The sequence below is a fragment of the Pundamilia nyererei genome, unplaced genomic scaffold (genome assembly GCF_000239375.1).
Source record: "Pundamilia nyererei isolate P.nyererei 1_Seehausen unplaced genomic scaffold, PunNye1.0 scaffold00115, whole genome shotgun sequence".
NCBI classification, from domain to species: Eukaryota; Metazoa; Chordata; class Actinopteri; order Cichliformes; family Cichlidae; genus Pundamilia; species Pundamilia nyererei.
In genome coordinates, this window is record NW_005187516.1 from 1,045,204 (window position 1) to 1,072,827 (window position 27,624).

Consider the following 27,624-nt stretch of genomic DNA (forward strand, 5'->3'; position numbering starts at 1 on the left):
TTTCTAATTAAAATTCAATGAACAGTGAATAGATCAGCTGAAGATTCAGATGCGTCTGTCAGGACATGTGTCGGGTCTTTCCGGGATTTTTCCCCCAGCGTGACTTTCAGATACTGTTCGTCACTTTCTTCTGTCTTCTATTTGTCCAGTTTCCTCAGATGTTTGAATAACACAGTGCACACCATGCTAAGCTAAGATGTGCCATTTTTTGCTGCTCCTTATTGGTGCAAAAGTATGTCTGTAAAACTGTACTTTGGCATTTTTCATAGATGCAACTAAAGAAATTGGAACAAAATATCATTTAAATGCATTGAAATATCCATAGGTCAGTCTTAAGTGGCTTAACAACAACGACAACAAAGCCACTCGTGTGAAAATGATCAGGTACATAGACAGGACTGGAAATAAGTGGAAAAGTAACCAATGTAAGAAAATGTCTAAAGACACAATTTAATTTGCTAGGTTTTGTTATTCCAGCCCATTGAATGAGTAATAGGTCAGTGTTAGTGGCTCAACAAACAAACAGAAAACATTCCTGGAAAAATGGCCAGAAACATGGACTGCACTGAAAATGAGGAGAAAGAAGAACTTTGAAAGACCTTTGGAAAGCCTGGAGAACTATCGCTCAAGACCACTTTAAAACATTACAACAAAGTCTGGCTCCTTCAAAACAAAATAGAAAGAAATTAGGGGTGGCTCAAGACTTTTGCACAGGAGTGTATATACTTTACTACTGTACTTAAATGTCTGCATATGACTTAGCTTCTACCACTACTATCTTTACAAAGCAGAAGCCTAAATTTTGAATGTATAACATGACAAAGCAGCCGTTGCACACTCAGTGTGAGTAATGGCAGTTTCTTTACTTTCATTGCTTTTCACTAAGTACAGCTGACTCCTGTGGTTGTGTCATTCTGTGAAATCCCGCAAACCAGTCAAGATAAATAAAGCTTAAAGGTCACACGTAGGGAAACATGATTCAAATGACTTTGCTGGAATTTTCTTCATTACAAACTCTTGATATTTCATGACTGGCATATTTTAATGGAAATACTTTATAGGCATCCAGATTCATTGATTCCTACAGATTATACAGACTAAGGTTTATGAAAACTAAAAATACATCCATATAATTTGGGCTGACCAAACCTGCAAGCTCTGCAAATTCTATAATGTTTAAGTAAAATTGAGGTATGTGTCCCAGCCACACAGACAACACCATAACATTGGCTTTGTGGCCCTGAATGCCTGCAGTATTCTGACTCCAGCTCCACGTCTGACTTTAATGGCAGCAGTTCATATACAGTCCATTATTGATCAGGCTTTGTTTACATAGAGAGCAGAGTGTCTTCTCCTCATTCACAGTCAGTCACAACACACAAACATGCTTTCTGTGGTGATACAGAGCAGTGCAATCAATTTGCACAGTTGTCTACTCCCCGTTACTTTGAGTTTGGTGCTGCTAAGGTAGGAGATTAATTTTTTTAACTGCAATGAATTGATAAGCTTATTTTTCATTTGCTGAGTAGGTTCCACAGGAATTAATTGTTGTAACTATTTATCTGTCAAAGACCAGCTGACAAACTAGGAAGTTTAGAAGCACCTCATTTGACACTTAAATCTGTGTTCCTTTCACAAGCTATTATATTTTGATCAGATGCTTTTGAAAAAAACACATGACCTTTGCTCCCAGTGCCGCATTGCTCTATTTGTTTTGATGTGAGTTTTTAATTTGCATGTAACAGTAACTTTGCAGTGGCCACAGGAAGCAATGAAGACCCTAGCAGTCGTCAAGCCCGGTCAGTGGGTGACCCAGTGGTAATTCACCCAGTGGATTGCATTTTGTCAGAGTGGAGCGCATGGTCACGTTGTGACGTCTGTCAAAAGAAGAAAGTAAGTATAATGGCTATGAGATGTTAGTTAAATCAACAAGAACATACAGTGAAATCTGCAGAAATATGACTGGATCTCATCAGACAATCTGATTCATGCAGCTATGCATAAGCTAAGCGTGTGCTGCCTCACAGAGCAGCTGACCAGTGGACAAATACAAGCAGAACTTTAGTCTGAATGCAATGCTTTAATAAAAAATTTGAAAAAAATACAGTCATTGTTAGTCCAAGAATGTGGAACAGCCTGTGATTCAGCCTCATGTGAATTTACCCCCAACAGTGGTTGGTCATTGGTTATACTGTAGACTGCTTTAGAGATAGGGCAAACAAAAAGAGGTATTAAAGACTATTTAAAAGAATTTGTTTGAAAGTAGATGAGCAGAGCGTACTATTATCAAGTCTGAACCATGAAGCTTCAGGCAGCAGTCGGCTAATAGTAGATCATCTACAGTGGAAACGGCTTGCCTGGTTTAGTCCAAATGTAGAATTTGCCTAGAAGACCTATATATTTTAAAAATAAATCTGCTAAATTATGCTAAATATAAAAATGCTAAATTAGCAACTAACTTAGCATTGTTTCAATGGGAATTTTTGGCAAAAGGCAAATAAAATATGTTTCCTAAAATATCAAAAGTTGAAACAAAATCTTTCATCTCAAACTCAGAAATCAAGCAATACTATTTTTAGTTGAACTACCCCACAGAATTACTAGCCAGATAAACTTCTTAAATCAAATGTTACATTTCCACAGATTAGCTTAATTTAGCGTAGTTTAGACTGGATGAATCATTCCTATGGGGCTAGGATTGAGAGCTAAATCTGGAGCATTCTACATTTTGACACTTGTGACCTGTTTTTGTGAAAGCTGAGAGCTCAGTGTCTGGTGAAGGACTCAGCTGATATACTTCAGTGCTCTATTTTATCCACTTTACAAGTAAAGGGATTAATAACCTTGACATGACAAAGTGGAAAGAGCCTGCTAATGTGATTTCAGCTGATAGCTCCCCGGGAGCAGTTTTCAGGCCACCCTTATTGGATACTGGCAAAATCTCTTGTGTTTCTGTGACCCACAACATCACAGTATCGCTATGCCAAAGTGGAGCAGCCTTCTCAGTTTGGAGGGGAACAGTGCAATTCCCATGCCAGGGAGGAGGAGGCCTGTAATGTTCCAGCCCGCTACACTTGTGACAGTGTTCCTCTCTGTGAGGGCTTCCTCTGCACCCAAACAGGTAACTCCAACACTAGTCGGAATAGAAACCACACAGCAGTAGTTTTTCAGTGTTTAAGAATTCACATTGCATGGACGTTACTGTTATGTGTTTGATATAATCAAGTCTTCTTTCCAGTCAGAAAATTTCAAATTATCTAGCAATTTAATTTTTACTGGGTTCAGCCACTATATAATCGTAAATGATCTATTTTTAAACAAAGTTTTTGACTGTCCAACCTAGATAAATTTTACGGATTGAGCTATTTTCTGAGTGACTAGAAAAACGAGATTGCAGCACAAATGAACATCCTCCAAAGGGTGACAGGGGGTCAGCAGGGGTCTTGAAATAGAGCGGCTAGTCCTCCACGATCCAAGGAGCCAGTTGAGGTGGTTGAGACATCTGACCAGGATGCCTCCTTAGTGCCTCCTAGGTGAGGTGATCAGGGAAGAGGCCACAGGGAAGACCCAGGATTCACTGGAGAGATTACATTTTGGGAATAAGTTGTGACTTTCTGGAGTCAAGATTCTTTATTTGGAGCAGAGTCCAACTTGCTTTATTCCCTAAGCTTAGCAAACTGATGACCACCACTTGACAAAGAGACATGTTGAGAATCAAATCAACTCTTCATCTAATTCTTATCTAACTCTTCACTTGAAAGTAAAGATCCACTTTTGAAACACATTTTTTTGATTTTATATGACAGATAATTTTGCAAAATGGATCCAATTCTGCAAACATACTTATTCTGCACACTGCCTGTCTGGAAAGAAGTCATGGTTTAACACCATATATTCCTCTACTCTGTCAGGTCGCTGTATTCCTAGAACTCTGCAGTGTAATGGGGAGGATGACTGTGGGGACATGTCAGATGAAAATGGCTGCAGGAAGGTTGCCAAGCCCTGCAGGCAGGAGGCTGAGGAGTACTGGGGAATCGAAAACCTTGCCAAAGGGTGAGCTATGTTTCCACTAGTCTGTCTCTTGTGCAAGTCCAAATTATTGTTATTACTTGTGTTTTATGTACTTTGTACTTCTATCCAAGCATGTTAGGGTTAGCTCAGTAGGTAGAGTGGTGGCCCCATGATCGGAAGGTCGGGGGTTCGACTCCACTGAACGGCTACCCTGAGGTACCCCTGAGCAAGGTACCATCCCTACACACTGCTCCCCGGGCGCTGCACTGGTGGCTGCCCACTGCTTCACTGGGTGAATGGGTTAAATGCAGAGGAACTATTTCCCTATGGGGACTAACACGCACACTTTACATGTTACTCTTCTAAATCCAATCCATGCACAGAATTATTGCTGTTCTTTCAGAATAAACATCTTGAACAGTAACCTGGAAGGAGTGGTGCTTGATAACAGATACTATGCAGGCAGCTGCCTGCCCCACTACATCCAGGACGTCAGATTCAGGAAGCCCTACAACTTACAACAGTATACCTTTCAGGTGAAAAAGCAGACAAACACACTTCTGTCCAGTATTGTGGTCTAGTATTCATAAACGAATTCATTTACTAATGGTTTGTTGAAGTTTTAAAACAAAATTGTTGCCATGTTGCCATGTTGCTATGCCATTGTTATATCATTGCAGTATCATCTGTGTTCAAAGTACTCTTAATATGACTATTTGTTTTAAGTTTTTATTATTTTTTGAACATTTAAAGAAACAGTAGGGGTCCGAGGCACTTTCCAAAGTGTTAAAATAAGACGAACACAGGTCACAAGCCCAGTGTTTAACACTGAAGCCTGCTTTTTCTAGCTCTGGCACCTCGCCTCTGTCCCCCAATAGGCACAGTCTTGGTGATCTAGGAAACTTAAATTTCACCCAGCCCTCCATATATTTTAAAACATTTTCCCATATTGGGGAGACCAGTGGATATTCCCACATAGCTTGCACTAGCTTACCCTTTGCACTTCCAACACAAGTCATCTTTACTAATTTTATAAAGTCTCATCTGTGTGTAATAGTACCTGTTAAGAATTTTATATTGGATAAATTTACCTCTAGCTTCCCTTCTGTAAAACCCATTTTCAGAGATGATTGAATCCCATGTTCCCTTATCAAAGGATCAATCCAGATCTTTTTGTAAGTAAGGGTGTAAGTAAAATGAAATTCTCTAGAAGATTTGTCTCCTGAGACAGCTTTATTTTATCTTTCAAACAATCTCTAATGGCCGGGTCCTTCCAAATTAAACTTTACTGTCAGATCATTAAAAGACATGAGCGTGTTCTCTTCTTTTAAATAACTTTTTTGTGCCATTGTGGCCAGTAAATTGTTTGTTTACCTTTTTTAATTTTGGGGTTGTGCCACAGGGGTGCACATTTTTGAAAGTATGGGGACAGATTAAAGCTCTTGTGAATCTTGCCACGCCATTTTTGAAAACTTTAAAATAGGGTTTTCTACTCTACACCCTTTGTTGTCTTGTTTTTGAGCTAACACCTCAATGGGGGTGAACAGAAAGGCCAGTTCACGCTTAATATGACTAATTAACCATTACCATTTAGTTTTCACACTAAACATTTAATTTTTTTTTTGTCCACAGACGAGAGGCTCCTATGATTTTAGCCTGCAGGCTTTTGAATCCTACTCTGACTACATGGACTACACCATGAAGGAGCGCACTAGCAAAACCGTTGTTTCCATCGGCTTTGGCATTCCAGGAATTTTCGAGTTTGGCATCAACTACAATGATAACAAATACAGCAAGTCAGTTAAGAAACTTCGCAGTGCCTCTGGGACGGTGAGGTGTCATGTTTTGGGTTGTTTTTAATGCGTGCAGATCTCTTTACGTTACCTTGAACTTCTCACTCTGTTTTCAAATATCCACATATCCAAAATGTATGTTGTATTCTTAACACAGTAGGCATTGTGATAACTTTGACCTGCATTCTCTGATGCCCAGACAAACAGCTTTGTGAGGGCCAAGGCAGAGCTGGAGTTGGCCCAGTACATGCTGAAGCCGGATGATTTAATGCTACACCCCGAGTTTCTACGGCGCCTACGCGCCCTGCCGCAGGCTTATGATTATGGGGAATACAGGCAGATTTACAGGGACTATGGCACCCACTATGTCACCGAGGCTGCCCTCGGAGGAGACTATGAGCACACCATTATTTTGGACAAAGAGAAGCTTGCAAAGACAGGTAGGAGTCCTCAACAAGCTTTAGTTAGGCATTCTCAGTCAGTTGTTTCCATATTTAGATGACATGACAAGAAATCCTAGACCAAAGGGGCTTGCAAAGAAAAGCGTCTGGACTTCTTTAAGTTGCTTGAACTTGAACTTGAAATCCTAGACCGTTACTGTTAGAAATAAGCTGTCAACACTTTAAGACTGTTTGAACTAGTCTTTGCTTTATTTCGTGAAAGAAATGGTCTCTGAGGGTTCTTTTCTTTTTATCCCAGAATATTCTTTAGAAGACTACAAGAACTGCGTAGAGGCAGGTTTAAAGGTTGGCGCAAATATAGACGGTATCTATTTATCATTGGGGTTTCACGGAGGATCCTGTGATGGCCTGCTGAACGAGATGGGAGGTGGGATCTCCTGTTTGATCATAGTTCTGTCAGTCTGTCTTACATTGAGCAAATAAGCTTAAGTAAGTAATTTGTCTCTTTCCAGAGGAGAAAAGGACTGACAGTGAGGTGGAAGACTTTGTTGCTATCGTAAGAGGTGGAAGTAGCGAATCCGTCTCTGCTTTGTTGTCCAAGAAGCTTCCCACCCCTGAACTAATGAGGCTATGGGGTGAAGGTGTGCGGTTCAACCCTGACTTCATTCGCCAAACGGTGAGTTCAGTTCATTTCAGTTCAATTAAATTTTATTTATATAGCACCAAATCACAGTAACAGACGCCTCAATGTGCTTTCTATTGTAAGGGGAAGATACTAAAATAACAAAGAAAACAACAATAATCAGATGAACTTCTATTAGCAAGGAAGAGCCAGGCTCAGGAAGAGCAGCCAGCCTGGGAACCCCCCAGCAGCCTAGGCCTATTGCAGTTTTTCTGTCTATTGCTTCTATTTTGGCTGTGCTACATGCTGGAGTCCCACACATAATACTCTACAATGGGTGTGTTTGTTTTTGTCTATATATATATATATTTTTTTTTTACATGAATGCAGTAAATTGTTCATTTTGTTCATTTTTAAAAAAAATATTTCTCAGCTTCAGCTCAAAAATGTGATGGAATTATCCACACGGCATCTGACCTCACTAATTGATGCATGACAAGCACTGGCACAATCACACAGTGGCAAAGTACAAACCGAGCTGATCAATGGCAAGAGCAAACACAAAATGATGCCAAATAACAAGTGTGCCAAAGACAAATAGGCTGCCTTGCTGCAGCACAGTCAGGTTTCAGCACTTGTGGAGCTTCCCAGTAAGCTCAGTACAAAAAAAGGAGAGAGTTTTATTTGGACAGTAAAAAGATCCTGGATTTAAAACAGTATTTATGTCTTATTAGACACGGCCACTCCATGAGCTGGTGACCTCCAGAGACTTTTCCCAGCATGCTGTCCTGAAAAGAAACCTGAAGAGAGCCCTGTCAGAGTACCTGGCAGAGGCTAGTCCATGCCGGTGTGCTCCCTGTCGCAACAATGGAGTGGCTGTTCTGAAAGGTAACCCAGAGGATAGTTGTTGTTGTTGAGCAACAACTATTAACATGGAGTGATTCCTTTGTTCCATCTCCATCATTTATTCACAGAAAACTCAATGCACTACTTTGTATCATAAGCTACTTATGATAGCTTTACTTTGATGTAATAAGGATGTGTCTTTCATCAAAGACTCAAGAAGTAATTGCAACATCTTAGTGCAATCCCATTTTTCTACTGTTTTGTTTAAGTTTCAGCTGAAACAAAATCTAAATGTGATATCTGGTGATGATTATAGTGATGGCAAATAGTGACAGTGAAGGAAATATCTTTTTTTCTTCTTAACAGGTACAAAGTGTGACTGTGTCTGTCCTTTTGGCTATACTGGAAGAGCCTGTGAGATCACTAATAGGAAAAAAGGTTAAGACAACTTTAAAAAATAATAACAATAATAATAATAATCTGGTAACAGTGTTGTATATGTTTTGTTTATGTCCACTAATTGTGCTGAGACACTGACAGGAGGTATGGTTTGATCCGTTCTGACAGAAATAGCCATTGATGGCAACTGGAGCTGCTGGGGTGCGTGGTCATCCTGCAGCGGAGGGCAAAAGACAAGAAGTCGACAGTGCAACAACCCTCTACCCAGCAATGGAGGCAGGGCATGCACAGAACTGCAGCAAGAGTCTACTGCCTGCTTTTAAAATCCCCTGTCAAAGATGCCATAAAGATTTGTGAAAGAGATGTTCAGTGTCTGGGTACATTTGTCTTGTATTTGACTGTCCAGTGTGACATGATGATTCTCCTTGACAATGCTTCATCTCCCTATGCAAGTATTAAAAAAAATGTTAACCCCAATGGATTATGTCTTGATTCTAGGCCTTGTCTTTGTATTTTTTATCCCGACCTGTTTCAGATACTTAGCTTCTGTTAACAAGATTCGACCGTCAGATTTAAAGTAATTCACAAAAGTACAATACTGTGCAGCTGGAGGTGCTGGAGGAGCTGGAGGTGCTGGGGTGCGTGGTCATTCTGCAGTGGAGGCCAAAAGAGAAGGAGAGAAGTGGTAAATGGACTGGTTCTTATAAAGTGCTTTTAAAAAATAAAAGTATATATATTTATTTATTTTTGCCATACTTGAGCGCTCAAAAAGCTTTTTACAACATGTCTCATTCATCCATTCATGAAAGCACTTTTCTCTACAGCTAACACTCACAAACATTAACACTCAAATAGAACCATTTGGAATAATTTGGGGTGCAGCATTTTGTCCAAGGATACTTTGGCATGCAGGCTGGAGCAGTCCAGGATCAAACTCCCAGCCTTCCATTTGGTAGATGATCTGCTTCTACCTCCTGAGCCAAAAAACACCCCACAGTGGAAAATAGGTGCAGAGATTTATTGAAACATATGAAAGGATCATAATAAATACAGTATGTAAGGCAAAAACAAAGTTTGGACAGTCTTAACAACCATTTCTCATTGGTGAGGATCAAATGTCTTTCAGATACTTTTCATTTGCTGTAGATGGTCTTTTAGGCAAGTTACTTTTTCATTTTTCCTCCACTTGTTTAGTTTCCTCAAATTTTTTATTGACACACTGCACACTGTGGCAAGCTATGGCAATTTTTCAGCTAGAGACTCTTTGGGAATCAGCTTGTTGGTGCAAAAATACCATTTTATGCCTCTCAACTTGTGTTGTCTTTGATATTCTTCATCAAATTGAAAAATAATTAAACAAAAGAAAAGAGAACAAATTAATGTTTTTGTGACAGGCTGCCAGTAACAGTAGGGTGCCTAATTTATCATTTAAAATTTGTTCTTTCATCCTAAATTTTAATACCGTTTCATCCCTTGAGTTAGGTGTCTTTTTTTGCTTAAATGACTCATAGGTCAGTGTTAAGTGGCTCAGCAAACAATAAAACCTTCCTGTGAAAATGGTCAGGTACAAAGACTGGACACAAAATCTGCATGAACATACATTTATTCGGAAAAATACAGAAATTCCGATTTTCTCTTTTATTTGTGAGCACTTTAATGTTTACAAAGGAATACAAAATATGCTCACTAAGTAGTTAACACATCTTCACTCAGCAATCTGAAAGAAACAGTGTTTAACAGGGCCAAGTCTGAGAAGCAGAGCCCAAGCAGGTGGCTCCGCCATTCTGAGGTGGAGGATTATTACACACTCGTGTCCTGGTCTTCCTCCTCGATGTACAGGGTGACCAGGCCCCCCAGCAGGACCACGATCCATCTGCCTTGGTTTCTGTTGATAAAAATTAAAGGTGTTGATTATGAACTGTAGGGTGTAGATCCATTAACAGCTAAATTTTTGAGTTTCACTAACAACAGATTAGATGACTATTTGAATATGAATCAGTGGAGAACTATCACCGCAGTCGGTTCATTCTAGCTCAGCTATTATGTTGCTTTGGGCTACAAAAGGCAACAGTCTGCAGTAAAGAGGAGCCGCTCCCTTTTTTCCAAGGGGCCACTACAGCAGATGGAGCCACACATTTTGATTTGGCAAAGATCGCGTGCCTTATGCTCTTCCTGACACAACCCTGCCATCTAACTGGGCTTGATGACTGGCAGTAAGCGCACATTACCTTGTGATCCTCCTGAGGCTGGGTTTGTGTTTGCTTCCCTTCTGGAACCAGGGAGCTTTTGGATTTAAGGTGAATGTGTTAACCACTACACCATGGAGCCACACAACAGTCACAGTACTGGGTCGTGTGACCCAGTGTTTAAGTTTTATTGTATTTTGTTATTCATTTGTGTTCTAGTTTCAGTTTAGTTTCTCAAATTAATTTCTACGATGTCCAGGTTGCTGTTCTAGTCCTTTGTTTGTGTTTGTTTTTCCTGCTAAACAGGTGAACATAGATTCAGGAGCAACAGGACTTAGTGCTACTAATTGTTTGATTTTATTTATTTTTTGCTGTGTTTTACTTGCATCTATTTGAAAGAGTGAGTGTAAACACACAAAAAAATTTTTATATGATGGAATATGCAGAAAATAGGTTTAAATGTTAAACAAATTCCTTCAAATCAAATAATGTTATATATAATTTAATTTTTGCTTGATGCAATGTGCATAAAGTTAAACGATTAAAACTAATAAAACAAAGTTTTAAAAGAGACTTTTTCATTTGATTCAGTTTTATATGATGGATTATTCAGAAAATAGAATTGGGCTGAAAGGTCGGTTGCTTTATTCAGTTGTGTATCATGTTTTTAAAAAAGTAACTAGGCAATAAAGTAACTAATTACTTTTGAAAATAAGTAATCAGTAAAGTAACAGGATTACGTTCTCGACGAAGTAATCCGTAATTAGTAACTAATTACTATTTTCAAGTTACTTGACCAACACTGGTCATATACAAGTGAAGCTTGTCTGCTGAATGTTAAAAAATTACGACTACAATATTTGTCACAGTTGTATTTTTACTTGTTTCTAATGTCTTTTGAAATACTGTGTGTGATTTGAACATGTTCAGTTTGTTCCTGTTTCTTCTTCTCACCTCTTCGGCTGGTTATTTCGCAGGCGTACCCCTGGTAGCCTGAACGACACATGCAATTACAAGACGTGCCTGAGAGGACAGGAATCCCGTTGTTGCTGCAGGGGGCACAGCGGCACGGGTTAAACTGCTGCAGATACTCATCAATGGCTCGCTGCAAGTTGGCCAGTCTGTCACCTACGTGGTCAGCAGCTGTGCTGATACGTACAAGCTCATGAATCGGCATGATCTAGTTTACAGGGCATGTGGGACAGAGACAGGACGAGAAGAAAGAGGAAAGTTCATTACAAGAAGATGTCAGCAGTGTGTTGAGATAAATGACACTCAGATTTATAACATTTGTTGAAGAGCAAGATATATAATTCATCTTGATTCATACATAATTTTACTTTACTGAGTTACCTCATAATCAATGAGTGCTGGGTTATATTTAAGAGAGAACCCCCACTTCCGGTACATGTCAGGGTTCCTGATGGCGTTCAGACCAGCGCTGCTGTCTGTGATTCCTCCGCTTACTTTTGTGACAACGTCCTCAATAATAGCTGAACTACCTTTTCTATCTGTGCATACAAAAACAAATCAAAAGAAACTATAACCCTGTTTTTGTAAGAAATGAAAAAAGTTACAAATAAAGCAATTTAACTAGTTAATTTAGATAAAGACAGAATTTCCATTTTTCACCTTCATTGAAATGTCCTTCTTTGTTGCATAATTTCCCTGACAGCTTGGGCTCTATTGCTGCACTGCTGCCAACTGGAATACTCAAACCAAACGAGGCACCAAAGCATGAACCAGCTTCATCAGCGTTAATATCTGTAAACATTGGGGAAAACACAAAACAAGGGTTACTTTACATCGCATGTGATAATGTGGTAGGGTACTCTGATTACAAAATGGAAAACTGCAGTACTTAGGTTTTCCAGTTTTGTTTTGTTGACAATCATGACATATTCCACGGTTCCACCCATAGTTCCCTCTGTGATATAGTGGGTGCCAAATGTGTTGAAGAAGCGAGAGTACATCCCAAAGTCGTATTCCTCTGGGAGCTCCATGAGTGAAACATAGAAATCTTCATGAAGCATCAGCTTATTAGTTCTCATCTTGAAGCGAGCGGTTTGCACTTCTGAATTAAGCCAAATGAAACCTAAATCCTGAGGGGGAAAAAACAATATAACAACTAGATTTTGCACTTTGAATGTGAAACAACAAAAATACAAAGAAACAAAATGTGCCACCCTTCAGTTCTTTATATTTTGTTTCTGTGGCAAAGGGGTCTGGGCCAGACTTGAACCCAAGGTGCTCCAGTGGTTGAACATAAAATAGTGTTGTTGTTGGGTTTTTTTATTAATCAGGTGATTGCCAAAGTACTTTTAACTGATAACTTTTTCAGTTTGTCCTTAAAAAAAAAAACTAGAGGAAGAAGTCTACACAGATGAACGATGTCTGAAAGTTATCTTCTCAAGAAATAGAAAAATCCAGCAAAATAGGTGGAGCTGAAAGATGCGTCTTCACTAGATCCATTTGGATCTTGTTGAAATTGATGGAACTATGAACACAGACAAGTACTTTCATATTTTGAGCTACCACACAATACCATCTGGGAAGCATCTGATAGGTAACAGGTTCATTGTTCAGCATGACAATGATCCCAAACACACAGTCTTAATATAACATAACATAATAACACATGTGAATTCTGACCAGTCACAAGAGACAGTTTCACATTGCCCTAAGTAACAATTTCATGGTTCAAAGAGTGCACCACTCAGTCTCTTTTTTTTCTTGCCTTGTCTCACCAATATGACAGAAACCATATGGATAAGATGACATTTCCTTAATTACACTTTGGATCTCACATTTAAATGAATGGAACGCTTACTTTGGTCTTCACAGTTCACAGCCAAAAATAATAATGATAGCTTTTGAATTGTTTTCTTAATTTGTACATGCGTGTGCTTCTGTAATTATGAGGCTCAGCCCAAACTACTTTGGTCCATTAAAAACCAGAATCCTGACGGCATGCCTGCCTCAACATTAACATCACTGAAGCAGTGTGGGATAATTTTGATCATTTTCCTTTGAACGTCCTTCCAGAAGCCTGGAACTATTCCTGAAAACTACTCAAAGACATCTTGCTTAGAGAGTTTAGACCAGGGGTGCCCAATCCCGGTCCTCGAGAGCTACCGTCCTGCAGCTTTTAGATGCATCCTTGTTCCCACACACCCGAATCAAATGAATGGCTTGTTATCAGGCCTTTGCCAAACATGATGGCATGCTGAAGAGGTAATCAAACCATTTGATTCAGCTGTGTTGGAGTAGGGATGCATCTAAAAGCTGCAGGATAGTAGCTCTTGAGGACTGGGATTGGGCAGCCCTGGTTTAGACTATGTTAAAGAGCAAATGGCAGTCATACCAAATCTTGACTTTCAGACTGATGTGAATTGTATACATTTAATTGACATATTTACCATTTTAATCCCAAAATATAAAGAAATGAAGAGGAGCTCAATAGTTCCACACAGTACTGTACAATCTTGCTGACACTATATTCTTGTTTGACCACTGAAGCTAATGCTAGGTAGAGTTCTTAGCTTAAGGCACCTGTTGAGCTAGCTAGCTCAAGCCAGTTGGATTGAATGTGACCTCTTATAAACAATCTAGTTAGCCATAGGTTAATTATTTGCTGGTAGCCTCAGTAGCTAGAAATAAGCTATTTAACTCTAAATTATTTTATGCTAAATTAAAAACGAATTAGCAGTGATTTCAAATAATTAACATTAACATATTTTAACAACAATATCAACAGTAATTGTTTTCATTTAAAACATTTTAATATTCAGGTGAAAAGAATATACCTGGCTTTTAAACTGTGTTATGTTATTGAGAAATGTATTTTCACTGCTGCCACCCAGTCCCACTTCCACATGGGAGATTCCAAATGTGAAGCCACTTTTGGACGATGACACTGTTTTCCTTGCTTTCAGCAGGCTCAGCATGTCATCAAAATATTCAGAAGAGCCCTTTGATGATGCTTGGGCCTGTAACAGGTTAGATACGTTAAAATATTTTTGTAGAATAAAATAAAACGAAAAATCAGAACATTACAGTACCATAAAATGGTAAGTATGGTAGTTGTATGGTTTTCTGTAGTTTTTTTCATCTTCATTGTAGTGCAGGTTCTCGCAGAATGCATCATACGTGAATTTTCTCCATTCGCCATTATAGACATATTCACACTCTCCTCCAAAATATCTTGGGTCAAGTACATGATCCATTAATTCTCCACTTAAAACATTATAGCTACAAGAAAGAAGAACAGTGCAAATTAAGAAATTACATTCAGATACAGATTTATCCTTTTTCAAGACAAAGAAATAGTGTGATATAAATGCATCAAATCAAAGGTTCAATTGGACCGGCATTTTGGAGCTAAAACTGTTTCTGGAGCAAAGTATTTTGTTTTGGGGGGGTCACAGGGGTGCCTGTCAGTAAGAGGGTCCTGGGTTAAAATTCAGGCAGATGTTTCTGTGTGGAGTTTGCATGTCACCCATGCCAGCGTAGGTTCTCTCTGGGTGCTCCAGCTTCCTCTCACAGTCCAGAGTAAGGGATAGGTTTATTGTCCACAAGTGGGAATATGAAAGGCTGTCTATCTCTCTATGTTATGTATACCTTGCTTCTCATCCTATAACTGCTAGGAGAAGCTCTAGTGCCCCTGTGACCCTGGAAAAATGGATGGTGGAGTGAAATAGTCACAGTTTTACAGCAAAGTAAAAAAATATGTCTTTTAACAATTCTCAACTACAGAAGCAAACTTTAAGAAGAGGTACTTAATTAACGTATTACATAAATATTGATCACCAATTACCAAGTGATCACCAATGGGTGTGAATATTATCAGGGTTGTGATGCACATTTATCCCAGCTACCATAGAGGGAGAGGCAGGGTAAACCCTGGACCTTTTAGACAACACAGAGAGACCGGCAACCATTCGCGGTCACATTCACAGCTATGGGCAATTTAGAATCACCAATTAACCTAACCCCACTACCTGCATGTCTTTGGACTGTGGGAGGAAGCTGGAGAACCCGGAGAGACACCCACGCAAATATAAGGAGAACATGCAAACTCCAATCAAACCCAGGACCTTCTAGCTGTGAGGCAAAAACGCCACCGTGCTGACATTGTTTGACAACTCCTTCATAAAAAAAAAAAGCAAAAAATGCTTTTATTGTGGCAGGGTCATTTTAATGCAGTTATTTTATTTATAAGGTCTTGAAACAGCTTTGCATTTTATTGTTCACACAAAATATATTATGACTTGGGGTGGCAAAACTGAGTTCTTTTTTAAAATACACACGCAAATAATCTGCTAACAATCTTTTTACTTGCTGTTATATTTTAGGTCCTATTTTATAGCAACTTCAAAAGGTGCAACTTTTACTTTGAAGGCAAAATGTCAGTTTCTGATATGCATCGCATGTGTTTTTTCTTTTTTCTTTAATTAGTTTACAGATAATTGAATAAGCTAATGGTTCAATGAATGGTAATCCACATCTTTATCCAAAACAAAAAGGAAGGACAACTTTAGAGTGACCATTTTCCTCAAGCTACTGGTTGTGATTAAAAAATAAATAAATAAATAAATCTTAGTATAATACAGAAAATCTCTGTTTGCATGTTTGTTTCTTTGGCCACCAACTCGTCCTACACAATCAGGAGTTGAGCCACCAAACTTGGCGCACAGGTAAAAATTAGGCCCCTGAGGTTTTAATCAATAGCAGAAATTATGCTTCATCGTGTTGCCTAGCAACTACCCAGCAGCATGGGTAAAATGTTGCTGGGTAGTTTTTCACATTTATGCACCTAGAATATTTTGTAAAAACATGACATTATTTTTATTTTACCACAATTTACCACATTTATATCCATAAAGGGTGAATTATAAATTGTACAGTTTCATGTTGCCTGGCAACCACCTAGCAATGAGCTAAAATTACCTTTTTTTTTTTACATTTATGCACCAAAAAAACCTTATAAATGCATTTTAATCGTTTAAATCTTAGGCCACAAGCAGGCCAAACAATACTGAAAGGCGGCTTTCACCAGGGTCATAGCAGTATGCCAGTTTCAAGGCATAACAATAGACAATATAAAAGATGGCTGTAGCCACTGAGATGCCACTGACTGCTAATGAAGTCACATATTGTACAACTTTCCATAGGTGATGTAAACTACATGTGCATGTGCATTCATCACAGCACATTATTCACCCTTGCGTGCCACGCTCCGCACCAGGGATCGGTATGAGGGTGGAACACTTGTCGTTTCTCTGGTTAACATTTTCACATCCATCCTCATCAGAAAAATCATCACAGTCTGGCTCTCCATTACATTGAAGCGAACGGCTGATGCAACGCCCTAGAAACAAAGTAAGTAAGGACGCACATTTATCAGAATTGACTTCCTGACACACAAATGCTTGCAGCATGCCATGCATGTTAGTGAAAAGACATAGAGAAATCACCTTCAGCATTTGTTGCCTGAATGGTCGTAGATGGTCCTTACCTGTTTCTTTGCAGGTGAAGCTCTCTTCGCAGTAATCTGGGACCAGACACGGCGTGGCTGATCTGGGACACATCTCCCTCCTCCAGAGTATATCAATACACTCAGTCCCACCAAACTGTGAAGGTTTCTCTAAGTATCGGAAACTGAACTAAAACCAAGTTCAAAATGAGTTAAATTCTCTGAATTCATCCATTCATGCTCATAGTAGAAGAATCGTAAAATTAAAATTGTACAACATTTGATATTTATTGATGAGTTATAAAGTTATAAGAGAGCTTCCAGGAACATCGGGGACAGAGTACAGCCACGGCCCACTTTATTGACTCTCCTGATGTGATCTGAGTTACTTTGCAAAACAAACTGTGAAATGTCAGTGTTTGGAAGAAAGTTGCAGTAGCAAAGTATTGCACAAGCCAGCCATACCAAGCACTGTGAACAACATTAATCATATTTAAATGTTTAGTGAAAAAGGCATAATCACCTTTCTGTCTGTGCAGGAGTCACATGGTGTCCAAGATGACCAGCTCCCCACTCTACAGTCGATAGGTGTCGGTTTGTTCACAGCTCTGGCCCTCCTGACCCACATAATTATTATTATTATCTTAGTTCCATTTGTAAATCCCATTGTGCATGGGATATGATAAATAAAAGCTATTAAGATGTAAATGCAAGAAGTGGTGAGGTGAAAAATACTGTACCTGTTTTTAGCTGTTGTCCATGGCGTCCTGGATGCGTCAACAATTGTGTCAGAACTGACAAACAGATGCAGTGTGCATAAACCAAGGAGTAAACGAAGGAATGTCCCCATAGCGAAAATAAACAGCGATTCCTAAAGACTCAGAGCCACATCGCAAATCAGATATTGCGATCCTGAAGGGGTCCTGAGGGGACTCTTGACACTGTTGCCTTGATCAGCCACAGTAAATGATTGATCAAGAGTAAACACATGCGATTACAACAGTTAGGAAAGTTTTTCTCTGTCTTTTTTTTTAAAAATCATCTATTGCAACCTTTTTCTATGGCATACTTTACAAATGTGAAACTGAACCTTCACTGTGTGCAAAGTTGATATCCATTTATTTAAATTATGATATGTAATGAAATTTTCCGATACCTCACCGAATTTCATGACTCTTCTTGGAGAGGTGAGAGGTTGATATGGACAAAAGAAGATGCGTTAAAATTAAAAACTGTAAGTGGAAAATTAGTCATCGTTATCAAAATAAATCCCTATCCACGCACGTTGCGTCTTCGACGCTCCTGATTCGTTGATCGAGGAAACGTGAACGCGCACGTAGGTCGAGTGCAGCACGCAGGTGCGTCATTCAGCGGCTCTTTCAAATTGTTTGTTTTAGCCTTCACCGTGATTAACCAGAGCTGTTAGGTCGCTGTTTAAAAAAAATAATAAAGTAAACAGCGTCTCGGTATTAAAATTGAAACCGTCTTTCAAATGCTCGGTCCTTAACAGCGATGACAGACAGAAGCTACAATGGAAGAGGTAAAGTTACAAGGCTTTTATAGCAGGTTTAATTAGCTAAAGGGCAGTTAAATAGAAAGCTAATTTACTTGTATTGCTTTTCTTTCTGCTAATGTGCTTCTGCTGCTGCTTTACTCTTTCTAACACACGAGTATGGCTTACTTAACTGATAGAACGGGGAAAAAATACTTTTGAAATAACAAATCATCATTTTTACGACCAACCCAGTTAAATATATGAAAGTCGTTTCGGTGCTCACAGTGATAGCAGTTTTTCATTTTGATCGCTTTTGAGAAACATGGATGTCTTAAATTTTCTACATCTATTATTGATTAAAACAATATATGAAGGCTTAATCTGTTCAGTAGCATCTTAATTAACCAACAAACACTTGGGTTTTAAATGACCAGCGACTTGTGGAAAAAAAAGCCTCGCAATTACCAAAAGGGTGTAGTTTTGTTTTTTCGGGGAAAAAAAAGAAAAGAAAGAAAGCTTAAAGCAGAGACATTAAATTTAGGTGAGCGGATTACTACTTTAAACTCTGCAGTTAGAAAAATAGTTCTAAAGTACCAAAAAAAGGTACCTTCACGTGTCATTTGTAGGATTGGAAACTTAGAAAGTTTATTTTCATTCCCGTTTCTCAGCACATGCAAACATTACCTGTTGAATTATAGCAATTTTGTTGGACAGATGGAACGCAAAATTATTTCTGTATCACTTTCAGGGGAGTAAGTGAGGAAAAGACGTCTTTTGTAATTTTTGCAGGCTTATCTCTTTACCCCTTGAATGCCGAGCAGCAGCAACCCTTGAAGCTTTTTTTTTTTTTTCTAAACTGAGCAGTTTCTGTCATATTTCGGGCCTGCTTATAGAAACAATGACTGGGTTTGTACCAGAGGTTAGTGAGGGTGGTCTCTGCCCATGTAGCTTTCCTTGGAAAAAGACAAACTCTTCTAATGGTTGTCACACCACGTCTTTATAGATATATACTGAGGTGTCAGCGCTCGCCATTAAGGGTTCAGAGGAGGGCATCAAACCTCGTCTTTATGAGGGAAAAGAGTTAAAATGACCATATAACATCCCTTATACTTCTGTGCTTTCTTTTACTTACGTTTTTTTATGTTTTTTTTTTTCAGGAGGGACCAATCAACTTCAAAGCACTGAGGGCCAAATTTCAGGAAGAGGCTCTCCTGGCTCAATCCAAAACCAGCCGTCCAGCTGTTGCTGAAAAACCCAAACAGATTCTTCCACCTGGAGGTCACTGCACTGTGGTTAGCAGTATTAATACTGCTGCAGAAAACAAGACACCAGCGCTTCCTCGTGTCATTTTCAGAGATGCACTGCGACTGTCTGGAGGCAAGAGGCCGATTTCCTTTCCGCTGCAACCTCAGCGGACCTCCCTGTCATCTCACCTTACTAATGGAGACGGCACAGCAAGGCATTCTCGATACATGCCGCTGGTGCTTCCTGTCCTGCCCGCAAAAGATCAGAAGACAGAAACACCATTCAGGAGAGAGTACAAACCCGAACCAGAGTCGGGGAAGGAAGCCTTGCCACAAACTAAAGTCAAGAAGAAGGCTTTGCTGCTTCCATTCAAATCAGTCAAAGCATCAAAGGTCAGTGCGGAAAGCGGAGATGAGCCCACATATGGTGATTTGACCACCAGACCGTGTAGCGCTCCTGGTGAGTTGCCATCAGTGGAAAAACAAACCACAGAGGATGGGGCTTCACTCCAAAGTGACCAATCAAACAGTGAATACCCCCTCTCCAGTCCAGATGTCCCAGTCACCCCTCCTTCAGCAGAGACCACAGTCGATTCTGACAATAAAATTATGAGCACTTTGGAGAGGGCCAAGAAGAAATTCTCACGCCGAAACATGTTGATCTCTTCCAAACCCAAGAGCTTGCATTCCCCTGACAACACAGGCAAGGAGTTTACTCCACCACCAAGGACCGCTGATCTGCCCACCCCCCCACCAGTGTGTCTTTCACATCTGGCTTGTATCTCAGCCCGGCCTTTCTTCAAAATCAACAACGCTTTATGCAGTAAGCTATATGCAGAGTGACAAATGTCAAAATCTGCAGTTTCATCATGTGTGTTAATGTTATAACATAAATTTTTATATACATTGCTAATACTATTCATATTTAATGCTTTTCCCCCTCAAGAATCGGCACTGGATAAGCAGCTTGGCAGAGAGAAATCTGAAAATATGCCAGTGAAGACTGTTGAACTTCATCCACCATGTGTCCCACTAAAGAAGCCTCTGCCTGATCTGAGAACACTGGGGCCAGTGCCGGCAAAGCCCCTCAGACCTCCATTAGTAGATCTCAGCTATTACCATGCGCCTCTGTTTACTGGTATGAGAGTCTCACGAAGTCTACAGACATGGCCACTGGGAGCAATAGCAGAGAATAGATTTGCGTTAAAAACCTATTAGAAAATGTCAGCGAAGGTTAGCTGATGCGTTTTAGCAAATTCTGTCCTCTCTTGCTGTCACATAGAAAGTTTACCTGCATCTCAAACTGCGCATTAGGTGTCGGAATAATCGGACAAATTACTTGGGCTGCGATCAGTCATATTAGAAAACATAGTTGACAACAAAAGGTTTCTTGATCTTAAGAAAAACCTGATTAATGTTGGAAAAATAGGAAAATGTAGGTTTTATTTTATTTTAGGTTTTAACATCAGCTGCTGTCTATATAGCGTCAGTTAGAATGATTATTTATTAGCAGTACTCCTAATAACATCTCAGGTTAAACAGATGCATGTTGGAAAAGGCTATCAGTCTGTTTATAGAGATTAATGTTTCATTTCTTTTTCCTCTTTTTGCATCTTCAGTTCTGTGGCCACAGTTCATGTGCTTAGTCATCAGTGACTTAGCATTATCCTCTCTGCAGTTCACATTATTCCTCTTTTTGTGGTGAGGCCTAACATCTGTTCAAATACTGCTTTTACTTTCTTATTATAGTGGTGTCACCAAACGTTAGCCAAGCAGAGTCTGAGCACCCACCCGTCTCCAACCCTCTGCTGAATGCCCCAGAGTTTCCAGACTTTGAAAATACAGAGATGGAAACAGCAGAAAGTGGAGGTGTTGATGTTGCTGCACTAGAACTGGAGGCCTTAGACTTAGTCGGCGCTAACCCTCACACAGCTGTCGACGCTGAGCATCCACAAGCTGACTTGTCAGCGCACGATCCTGTGGGGCCTCGTGTGAGCTCCATCATCCAAGATCTGAACCTTGGAAGTGAAAACATAATACCCCTTGATCCAGCCAGCTTCTCTGAACCAATAAACTTGTTGGAGTTCCCAGAGCCTGCTATACCACAGCAGAGGTCCCAGAGCAAAGAGGTGCTTGTCGATTCTTTTCCTAAATCTCCGTCTGATGAAACTGATGTGGGAGTTGCTGAGTGTCAGTCTTTCCCAGAGGAAAGAGAGCTTAGTAGCCACTCATGGTAAGTTTTATAGTAACTGGAATCAGTTTTTTTTTCCTTCTTCATATAACAGTGTGCTGTTTATACGTTCCCCTTACAGTGGACATCAACAGGACAGTTACTATGAAACGTATACTAACATATATGAAGATGTTGAGAATATGAACAAATTCACTTTGAGCCAAAACTCCACCAAAAGAAAAGGCGGACTGAAGAGTAAGTACTTCACACACATTTTATTCTTAAAATAAAACCATTTGCAGATATTTATTCTCATCTATAATCACTGTTTGCTTTTGCTTTTTACAGATCCATACGTGGACCACCAGCCAAAGGTAACTCATTTTTAAATCAGAGTATATAATCATCTTAGCAACTTTAAAAAGTGTATTTTACTGTGTATTTTTGTATCTAGTGTTGTCTTTTTTGGGTTTTTTCTCAAAAGGAGTCATGTGTTAAAAGGCAAAAGAATCCATGGTATGCTTTTTCTTTTTTCCCGTCTTTCATTCCCTCCTTCCCTTCTCGTAAACATAATACCTTTGTTCTGTTATTGACACTGTGACATCCATTCCCTTCCTATGGTTATCAAACTGCAGGGTTTGTGTATCGGGTGAACATTTGGCACATAATGATATGCACAGGTATGTCAGACATGTAAATCTTTTTACTTAACATGTGATTTTAAAAAACAAGCTACTCAAATCCCTTTTTTCACATTTTTCTTAGCATGATGAACACTCCCAACCCCGCCGACCATAAAGAACAGAAGAAGCGGGAGAAACAACGATTGGAAAAGGAAAAAAAGGAGCAAAAAGAGAGGGAGAAGAAGGAAAATGAAATGAAAAAGAAGTTCAAAGTAAGGGGGTGATTTGTTTTGAGATGATGACTTTTGATTTTAGTTTCCTTTGGTTACTGTTTATTCAGCTTTTCTAAGTCACAGTTGGGAAATGTTACTTCCTGAATTTTTAGGGTTGTTTTTTTTTTTAATAAAACTTCAAACATAGAATCAGTGCAGCATCTCTTCAGAGATGTAAAACATTTTTGTGCTTTACTTTTTTTGCTGCTTAGGTATTTGTAAGACAGTGCAGCTCATTGCTAAGATGTGACTCCTATAATGTATAACAGATGGATGTGGCTTTAGGGTCTGAAAAAGTACCATATACCTTTCTTTCTAATAGCCAGCAGAGGGTGACACCTGTGTTTTCTGGAAATAAAAATAAAAAATCCTTTCATGTATAACCTCAGTAAATGTGTTCCTGATGTGATCAATTTCACTAACTAGAAGTCTAATTTCAAGTCTTTATGAATACAACAAAACAAATATTTGTTTTCAGTTTGCCAGCCTGTGAGTGTGTGACATCCAAGGACAGCTTCTGAAAATGAAACCAATGCAGAAAGTGTTAAAAACTCCAGTACCTGTAGGAATCCCCATAGTCTCGTGTTAAAATGTGCAACTTTACAGCATTAAAAAGCTTGTTTACAGCCTGGTAGAAAAAACAGTTTTCACTGCTGTGGATAGTTCACTTGCTCATAACAACTCTGAGTGGCTAAGTCGATTTTACAGGTGTTCAGACACCGACAGCTGAAGCCGATGAGTAAGTGCTTTGTAATCTTAGCAATAATTAGTGTGTGTGTGTGTGTGTGTGTGTGTGTGCGCGCGCTGCAGCCTCAGGGTTTATGAATGCAGCTTGCTCTCCAAGCTTGCAAACATTAGCAGATTAATTGGCACTCCAGCCTCCGTCCACCCAAAAAGAAAAAAGACAGGGCAGTGGTCAAAATGTTAATCTTGAAAACCTTAAAACTCTAACGTCATTGTTTACATACAATCTTTTACGTGACCTCGTAGGTGACGGGGGACGAAGAGCCGATGTACCATGCCAAGGTGATGGTGGCCAGTAAAGTCCGCAAGAATGATCTGCCTGTGAAGAGCGGGGACACGGTCAGCATTATCCGCACCACCAACTGCCCCAAAGGCAAATGGTTGGCCCGAGACGCCAACAACAAGTGTGAGTTCACTTTTGTGTTATTTTTAAGTGTGAAATAAGAATGGCTTAATAGCATCTGGACTTTAAAAACATAGCATGGATACAAGAGACGTTGATATAACAGGAGTGTTTCCACATTTGGTGTCATTACTTTGCTGCTCTCTCCTTGCAGATGGTTATATTTCAGTGATGAATGTGGAGCTAAATATCAAGGAGATGCTGGAACTCGGCAAGAAGGCTCAAGCAGCAGGGCGAGGAGGCAACGTGGAGGGAGATAACATAAGTATTGGAAGCAGGTACTGGGTAGCACACTGATCAAATTTTTAGTTTCTCAATTAAAAACGAAACAGTGCCATGATTCACTTTTTTCTTTGTTTTTCAGATCCTCAAACCAGCCTTTTCTAACAAGCAGTTGTAAGTTTCAGGAGGCTCTGTATGACTGAGTGCTGCTACACTGAGGCTGGATCCCAGCCAGCATCACTTAACTGCTGTCATCTGCTTTACGGCCGGGTGTTATTTTATGATACTGATGGAATTCATGGGCTTTCATTAGCATGCTTGTCAGGCTTCATTGTTTGTTTTATTCCTTTTTCCTTCTTCACACAGTCACAGATGACAGCGAGGAGTGGGCCTATGAAGATGAGACCCTCTCACCATTCAGTGAGAGCCAGTAAGATGTTTGGCATTTATTCAAAGCAGCTTTTTGATCAGTGTCACTTCTAAAAATGACAAATGAACATTAAATATTCTTTCTCTTCAATTTGGGTAGCAGCTTTTCTCAGCAGACGGCTTCAGTGCCCGAGACGTGTGAGTACATTTTTATGTCCCGTCTTTTTGAAGTTGAAACGGGCCAACAGAAGATGCCTACCCACACCCCCACCCTCTCCTGTTTAAAGGGAACTCTGGTTGTTTTATGCAATGGCAGACTGCTGCAGGGCTTTGATGTGCACTTTTACCATATGTTTTTCTTACTTCCTTCCTCTTCAGTCTGCATTTTAACTAACCCCATTCCTGTCTCGCCCTTCCGCTTACACCTCTGCCCTTCATTTGTTCACTTTGTCAGCATGTGTTCATGCTGGTGCCCAGAACACACCGAATGACGCCAACTTGGATGACCTGCACTCGCAGTAAGTCTCAAACACGGATGTCAGAGCAGACGCATTATTTCCCTTTCAAACCCTTCATAAACATTACTGCACTGCTTCTTAGCAAGGGTGTATATATACTGTGTGGTGGACTAATTTATGATCACTTACTGTGTTAATGAGCAGGTAAATATTAAAGGTGGAAGAGGAGCAAAAACAATATTGGGACACATTTTACAAGGTCCTTGAAGCTGTAGCGATACAGGGAGTGTTTCTAGAGACCTCCACTGATTACAGGAGCGACTAAAGACTATCATTGCCACACTGGATGATAAACTTAAAAATCTTAGCTGATTAACAGTCTGCCTGAGAAAGGCGAATCACCAAACCGAGAAACCGGCTAACTGCTGGGTTCTCTTTTTGTTAACCTGTTACTTGTGTATGATTTTTCTTGATTGGCATCATTTTCTTTTACAAAATGATTAAAAACTCCAATTATAATCATCTGTGAGGTATTCCAGTTTATTCTTTTGTGCGAGCAACTGTATAAATCTAAAAGCTATTCAATTTGTAATCACATCCGACAAAGGGAGGGTGCCAGCTGGTAAAATATTGGCCAATTTACTTGAAATTTAAGCGAAACAATTAATCAGAAGAGAGAAAAGCTGCTGATTGTCTAAGTGAGCAAAGCTTGAAGTCCAAAATATTGGGATATTTTAAATCCTAAGTGGCAGAAATGGTTAAATAACCAACGCTTGCTGTTTTATTTGACCTACTTATCAACATCTTACTAATACACAAAGGATTGCCACTATTAATTTTTGTTTGTTTTTTGTTTGTTTTTTTTAAACTGTGGATTTGTAAAATAAGTTTTCTTCTTTTTTATGGAACACTGAGTTTAGGTTAAGCCTAAAACTAAATTACAAAAATTGACTTTGATAGCATTGCCTTGAAGGCTTTTACCTTAGCTGAAGGAAGCTTTTTGAGCCTTTTATAACCAGGCTTTTACTTTGAAACCTCAGGCCAATACAAATTTGATAAAACGTTTTGTCTTCTGTTCCAGGAAGTACAAAAAGTAGCCTTTAATAAAAAGCTCTGCTTCAGGGAGCTGTTGTGTTGGGTTCTACTCACCCTGCACAGTCTTGTTTCTGTGTAAGAATTTGGAAGCTGGACAAAATAAAACATCTAATTTTGCAACATTACTTCTGCTCTTCAGAATTAAGCATGAAGCCCTGCAGAAGTTGGCAGTCTTCTTTCACCAGACCAAAGATGAACTTGGTGATGTCCATGATGATGATGATGATGATGATGGAGCAAAGTTTACAAGGTTTTATTTTTGTAACCTTTAACCTCAGACACTATTTATGCAAACTTGTCGTGTTTCTAGCTGCTTGTCTTTATATTCAACAGCACTGTTCTTTCCTCTTCTTGTGTCCTGTTTAGCCATGAACCTCAGAGTAAGTGGTGTGTTGTTTTGTTTTTCCCCTCCCCTTCTCTGCCATGGCTCCACTGTTGTCACCACATGTCGCCCTCACTGATAATGGTGAAGCTAAACACGGGGTACTCATACACACGGGAGACTTTTTCCCTAATGGAAAATAACTTGAGAAACCTTTATCTGCTTTAAATGACCTGGAGTCATGCTGCTGTTAGTTATTTTGCTTTGCTGGTTGTTCAAAGCTGACGTGACACTTGTATCTGTTCGTCTTTATCTAGACTTCTTGAGTGCGGTTGAGGAGCCTCCATATCCGTAAGTGTCTCCTGTTTCCTTCTGATCAGAAAGCCTAACTTTGTTATTATGACAAACATTAAACTGAGTACCCATAGAAGCATGTACTGTAATACTTAGGGTTAGGTAAGATGTTTTTTCTTTCTCATAAACTGTTGTAATGCCCTGTGTTCTTCTTGACAGTGAACAAGAAGTTGACTTCACAGAGCTGGAACTTCTTCCTCCCCCACCGCTATATGCTGACACCTAATTATCACTTTATGGAGCTTGATGTTATGACTTTGACCCTCTGCTGTGAAGAAAAAACCCTCATGAATACTAATTGAACTGTGATATCACCTACTTTTTGCGAATAGTAGTCGTTTGTTTTTTTGTTTGTTTGTTTTCATTACTCTGGAAGTCACTGAAATGAGTAATGGTGCACATATTAAACAGTTACACTTTGTCTAAATACCAGTAACAGTAGTTAAGTGTTCACTTGTGGTTGCTTAGTTATGACTGTTTCCAGAAATGTTGTTTACATTTCTTTCTTTCTTTTTTTTGCTGTTGTTTCAGTGTAACATCTAATAAATAGTTGACATCGAGTTATGCCTTTATGACACCGTTTGGTTTTCCTATCCTGTTTGTGTACAGTCTTTTCTTATGACTGAGTTTGAGGCAGTGGTGGGGGAACTCCAGGCCTCAATGGCCGGTGTCCTGCAGCTTTTAGATGTGTCCTTGATCCAACACAGCTGATTCAAATTGCTAAATTACCTCAACATGTTTTGAAGTTCTCCAGAGGCCTGGTAAAAAACACATCATTTGATTCAGGTGTGTTGACCCAGGGTGCAATCTAAAATCTAAAATATGCAGGACACTGTCACATGAGACCTGGAGTCCCCCCTCTGTTAAAGCATCCCAGTACTGAGGCTGTGCTTATCAGGGTTACAAATGATATCTTAAGAACATATGATATGGGCAGGTGTTCTATCCTTGTATTACTTCACAAATGTGTTCTTTACCTCACGCTGGCGTCCTCAGTCCAAAGACATGCACGCTGGAGTGAATTGCTGTGTTCATTGATATAATTGAATAATCTGGGCTGGATTTAGGTGGTGGCTGTGGCTCAGTAAGTTAATTTTGTCAACTGTAATTAACTTGC

At 39.5% G+C, this 27,624-nt stretch overlaps 3 protein-coding genes across 6 annotated transcripts; 2 read left to right on the forward strand and 1 right to left on the reverse strand.

Annotated features, from left to right (window-relative positions):
* The first annotated feature begins 1,384 nt into the window (after positions 1-1,384).
* On the forward strand, positions 1,385-8,395 carry c8b (complement component 8, beta polypeptide). The gene is made up of 12 exons (XM_005741942.1): positions 1,385-1,467; positions 1,746-1,893; positions 2,974-3,121; positions 3,912-4,053; positions 4,415-4,547; positions 5,644-5,841; positions 6,004-6,244; positions 6,504-6,632; positions 6,718-6,881; positions 7,562-7,715; positions 8,040-8,111; positions 8,241-8,395. The coding sequence occupies exons 1-12, from the start codon at positions 1,385-1,387 to the stop codon at positions 8,393-8,395; spliced, it is 1,767 nt and encodes a 588-aa protein (XP_005741999.1).
* Positions 8,396-9,714: 1,319 nt separating this feature from the next.
* Positions 9,715-17,653, reverse strand: c8a (complement component 8, alpha polypeptide). Its single transcript, XM_013913117.1, has 11 exons — positions 17,474-17,653; positions 17,257-17,350; positions 16,776-16,923; positions 16,481-16,628; positions 14,320-14,509; positions 14,065-14,247; positions 12,120-12,360; positions 11,891-12,022; positions 11,612-11,769; positions 11,213-11,438; positions 9,715-9,957 (listed from the first exon to the last, which is right to left on the reverse strand). Exons 1-11 carry the CDS (start codon positions 17,581-17,583, stop codon positions 9,806-9,808), a joined length of 1,782 nt encoding a protein of 593 aa, XP_013768571.1. The 5' UTR covers positions 17,584-17,653; the 3' UTR covers positions 9,715-9,805.
* A 394-nt stretch (positions 17,654-18,047) lies between these two features.
* Positions 18,048-27,075, forward strand: LOC102210353 (uncharacterized). Of its 4 annotated transcripts, none has more exons than XM_005741943.2 (19): positions 18,048-18,273; positions 19,386-20,295; positions 20,419-20,610; positions 21,222-21,705; positions 21,785-21,900; positions 21,994-22,019; positions 22,130-22,161; positions 22,281-22,325; positions 22,411-22,540; positions 23,531-23,690; positions 23,842-23,965; positions 24,052-24,083; positions 24,276-24,339; positions 24,439-24,476; positions 24,733-24,796; positions 25,971-26,081; positions 26,165-26,211; positions 26,471-26,504; positions 26,667-27,075. In XM_005741943.2, the coding sequence occupies exons 1-19, from the start codon at positions 18,265-18,267 to the stop codon at positions 26,731-26,733; spliced, it is 2,685 nt and encodes an 894-aa protein (XP_005742000.1). In that variant the 5' UTR covers positions 18,048-18,264; the 3' UTR covers positions 26,734-27,075. The 4 variants fall into 4 exon arrangements, with proteins under 4 accessions (XP_005742000.1, XP_005742001.1, XP_005742003.1 ...); XM_005741944.2 differs by having other exon boundaries at positions 26,198-26,211; XM_005741946.2 differs by lacking the exon at positions 26,165-26,211 and having other exon boundaries at positions 26,667-26,734.
* Positions 27,076-27,624: the final 549 nt, after the last annotated feature.

Excerpts from the sequence above, each read along its gene's own strand:
- c8a (XM_013913117.1), bottom strand. The coding sequence starts at position 17,583 with ATGGGGACATTCCTTCGTTTACTCCTTGGTTTATGCACACTGCATCTG. Across the intron at positions 16,629-16,775 it reads CTTCACCTGCAAAGAAACAG|GGCGTTGCATCAGCCGTTCG; the intron begins GTAAGGACCATC and ends CTTTGTTTCTAG. Across the intron at positions 11,439-11,611 it reads CAGCACTCATTGATTATGAG|ATCATGCCGATTCATGAGCT; the intron begins GTAACTCAGTAA and ends CCTGTAAACTAG.
- LOC102210353 (XM_005741943.2), top strand. Across the intron at positions 22,541-23,530 it reads AAATGAAAAAGAAGTTCAAA|GTGACGGGGGACGAAGAGCC; the intron begins GTAAGGGGGTGA and ends GTGACCTCGTAG. Across the intron at positions 26,212-26,470 it reads GTTTAGCCATGAACCTCAGA|ACTTCTTGAGTGCGGTTGAG; the intron begins GTAAGTGGTGTG and ends GTCTTTATCTAG.
- c8b (XM_005741942.1), top strand. The coding sequence starts at position 1,385 with ATGCTTTCTGTGGTGATACAGAGCAGTGCAATCAATTTGCACAGTTGT. Across the intron at positions 5,842-6,003 it reads TTCGCAGTGCCTCTGGGACG|ACAAACAGCTTTGTGAGGGC; the intron begins GTGAGGTGTCAT and ends TCTGATGCCCAG. Across the intron at positions 8,112-8,240 it reads GATCACTAATAGGAAAAAAG|AAATAGCCATTGATGGCAAC; the intron begins GTTAAGACAACT and ends CCGTTCTGACAG.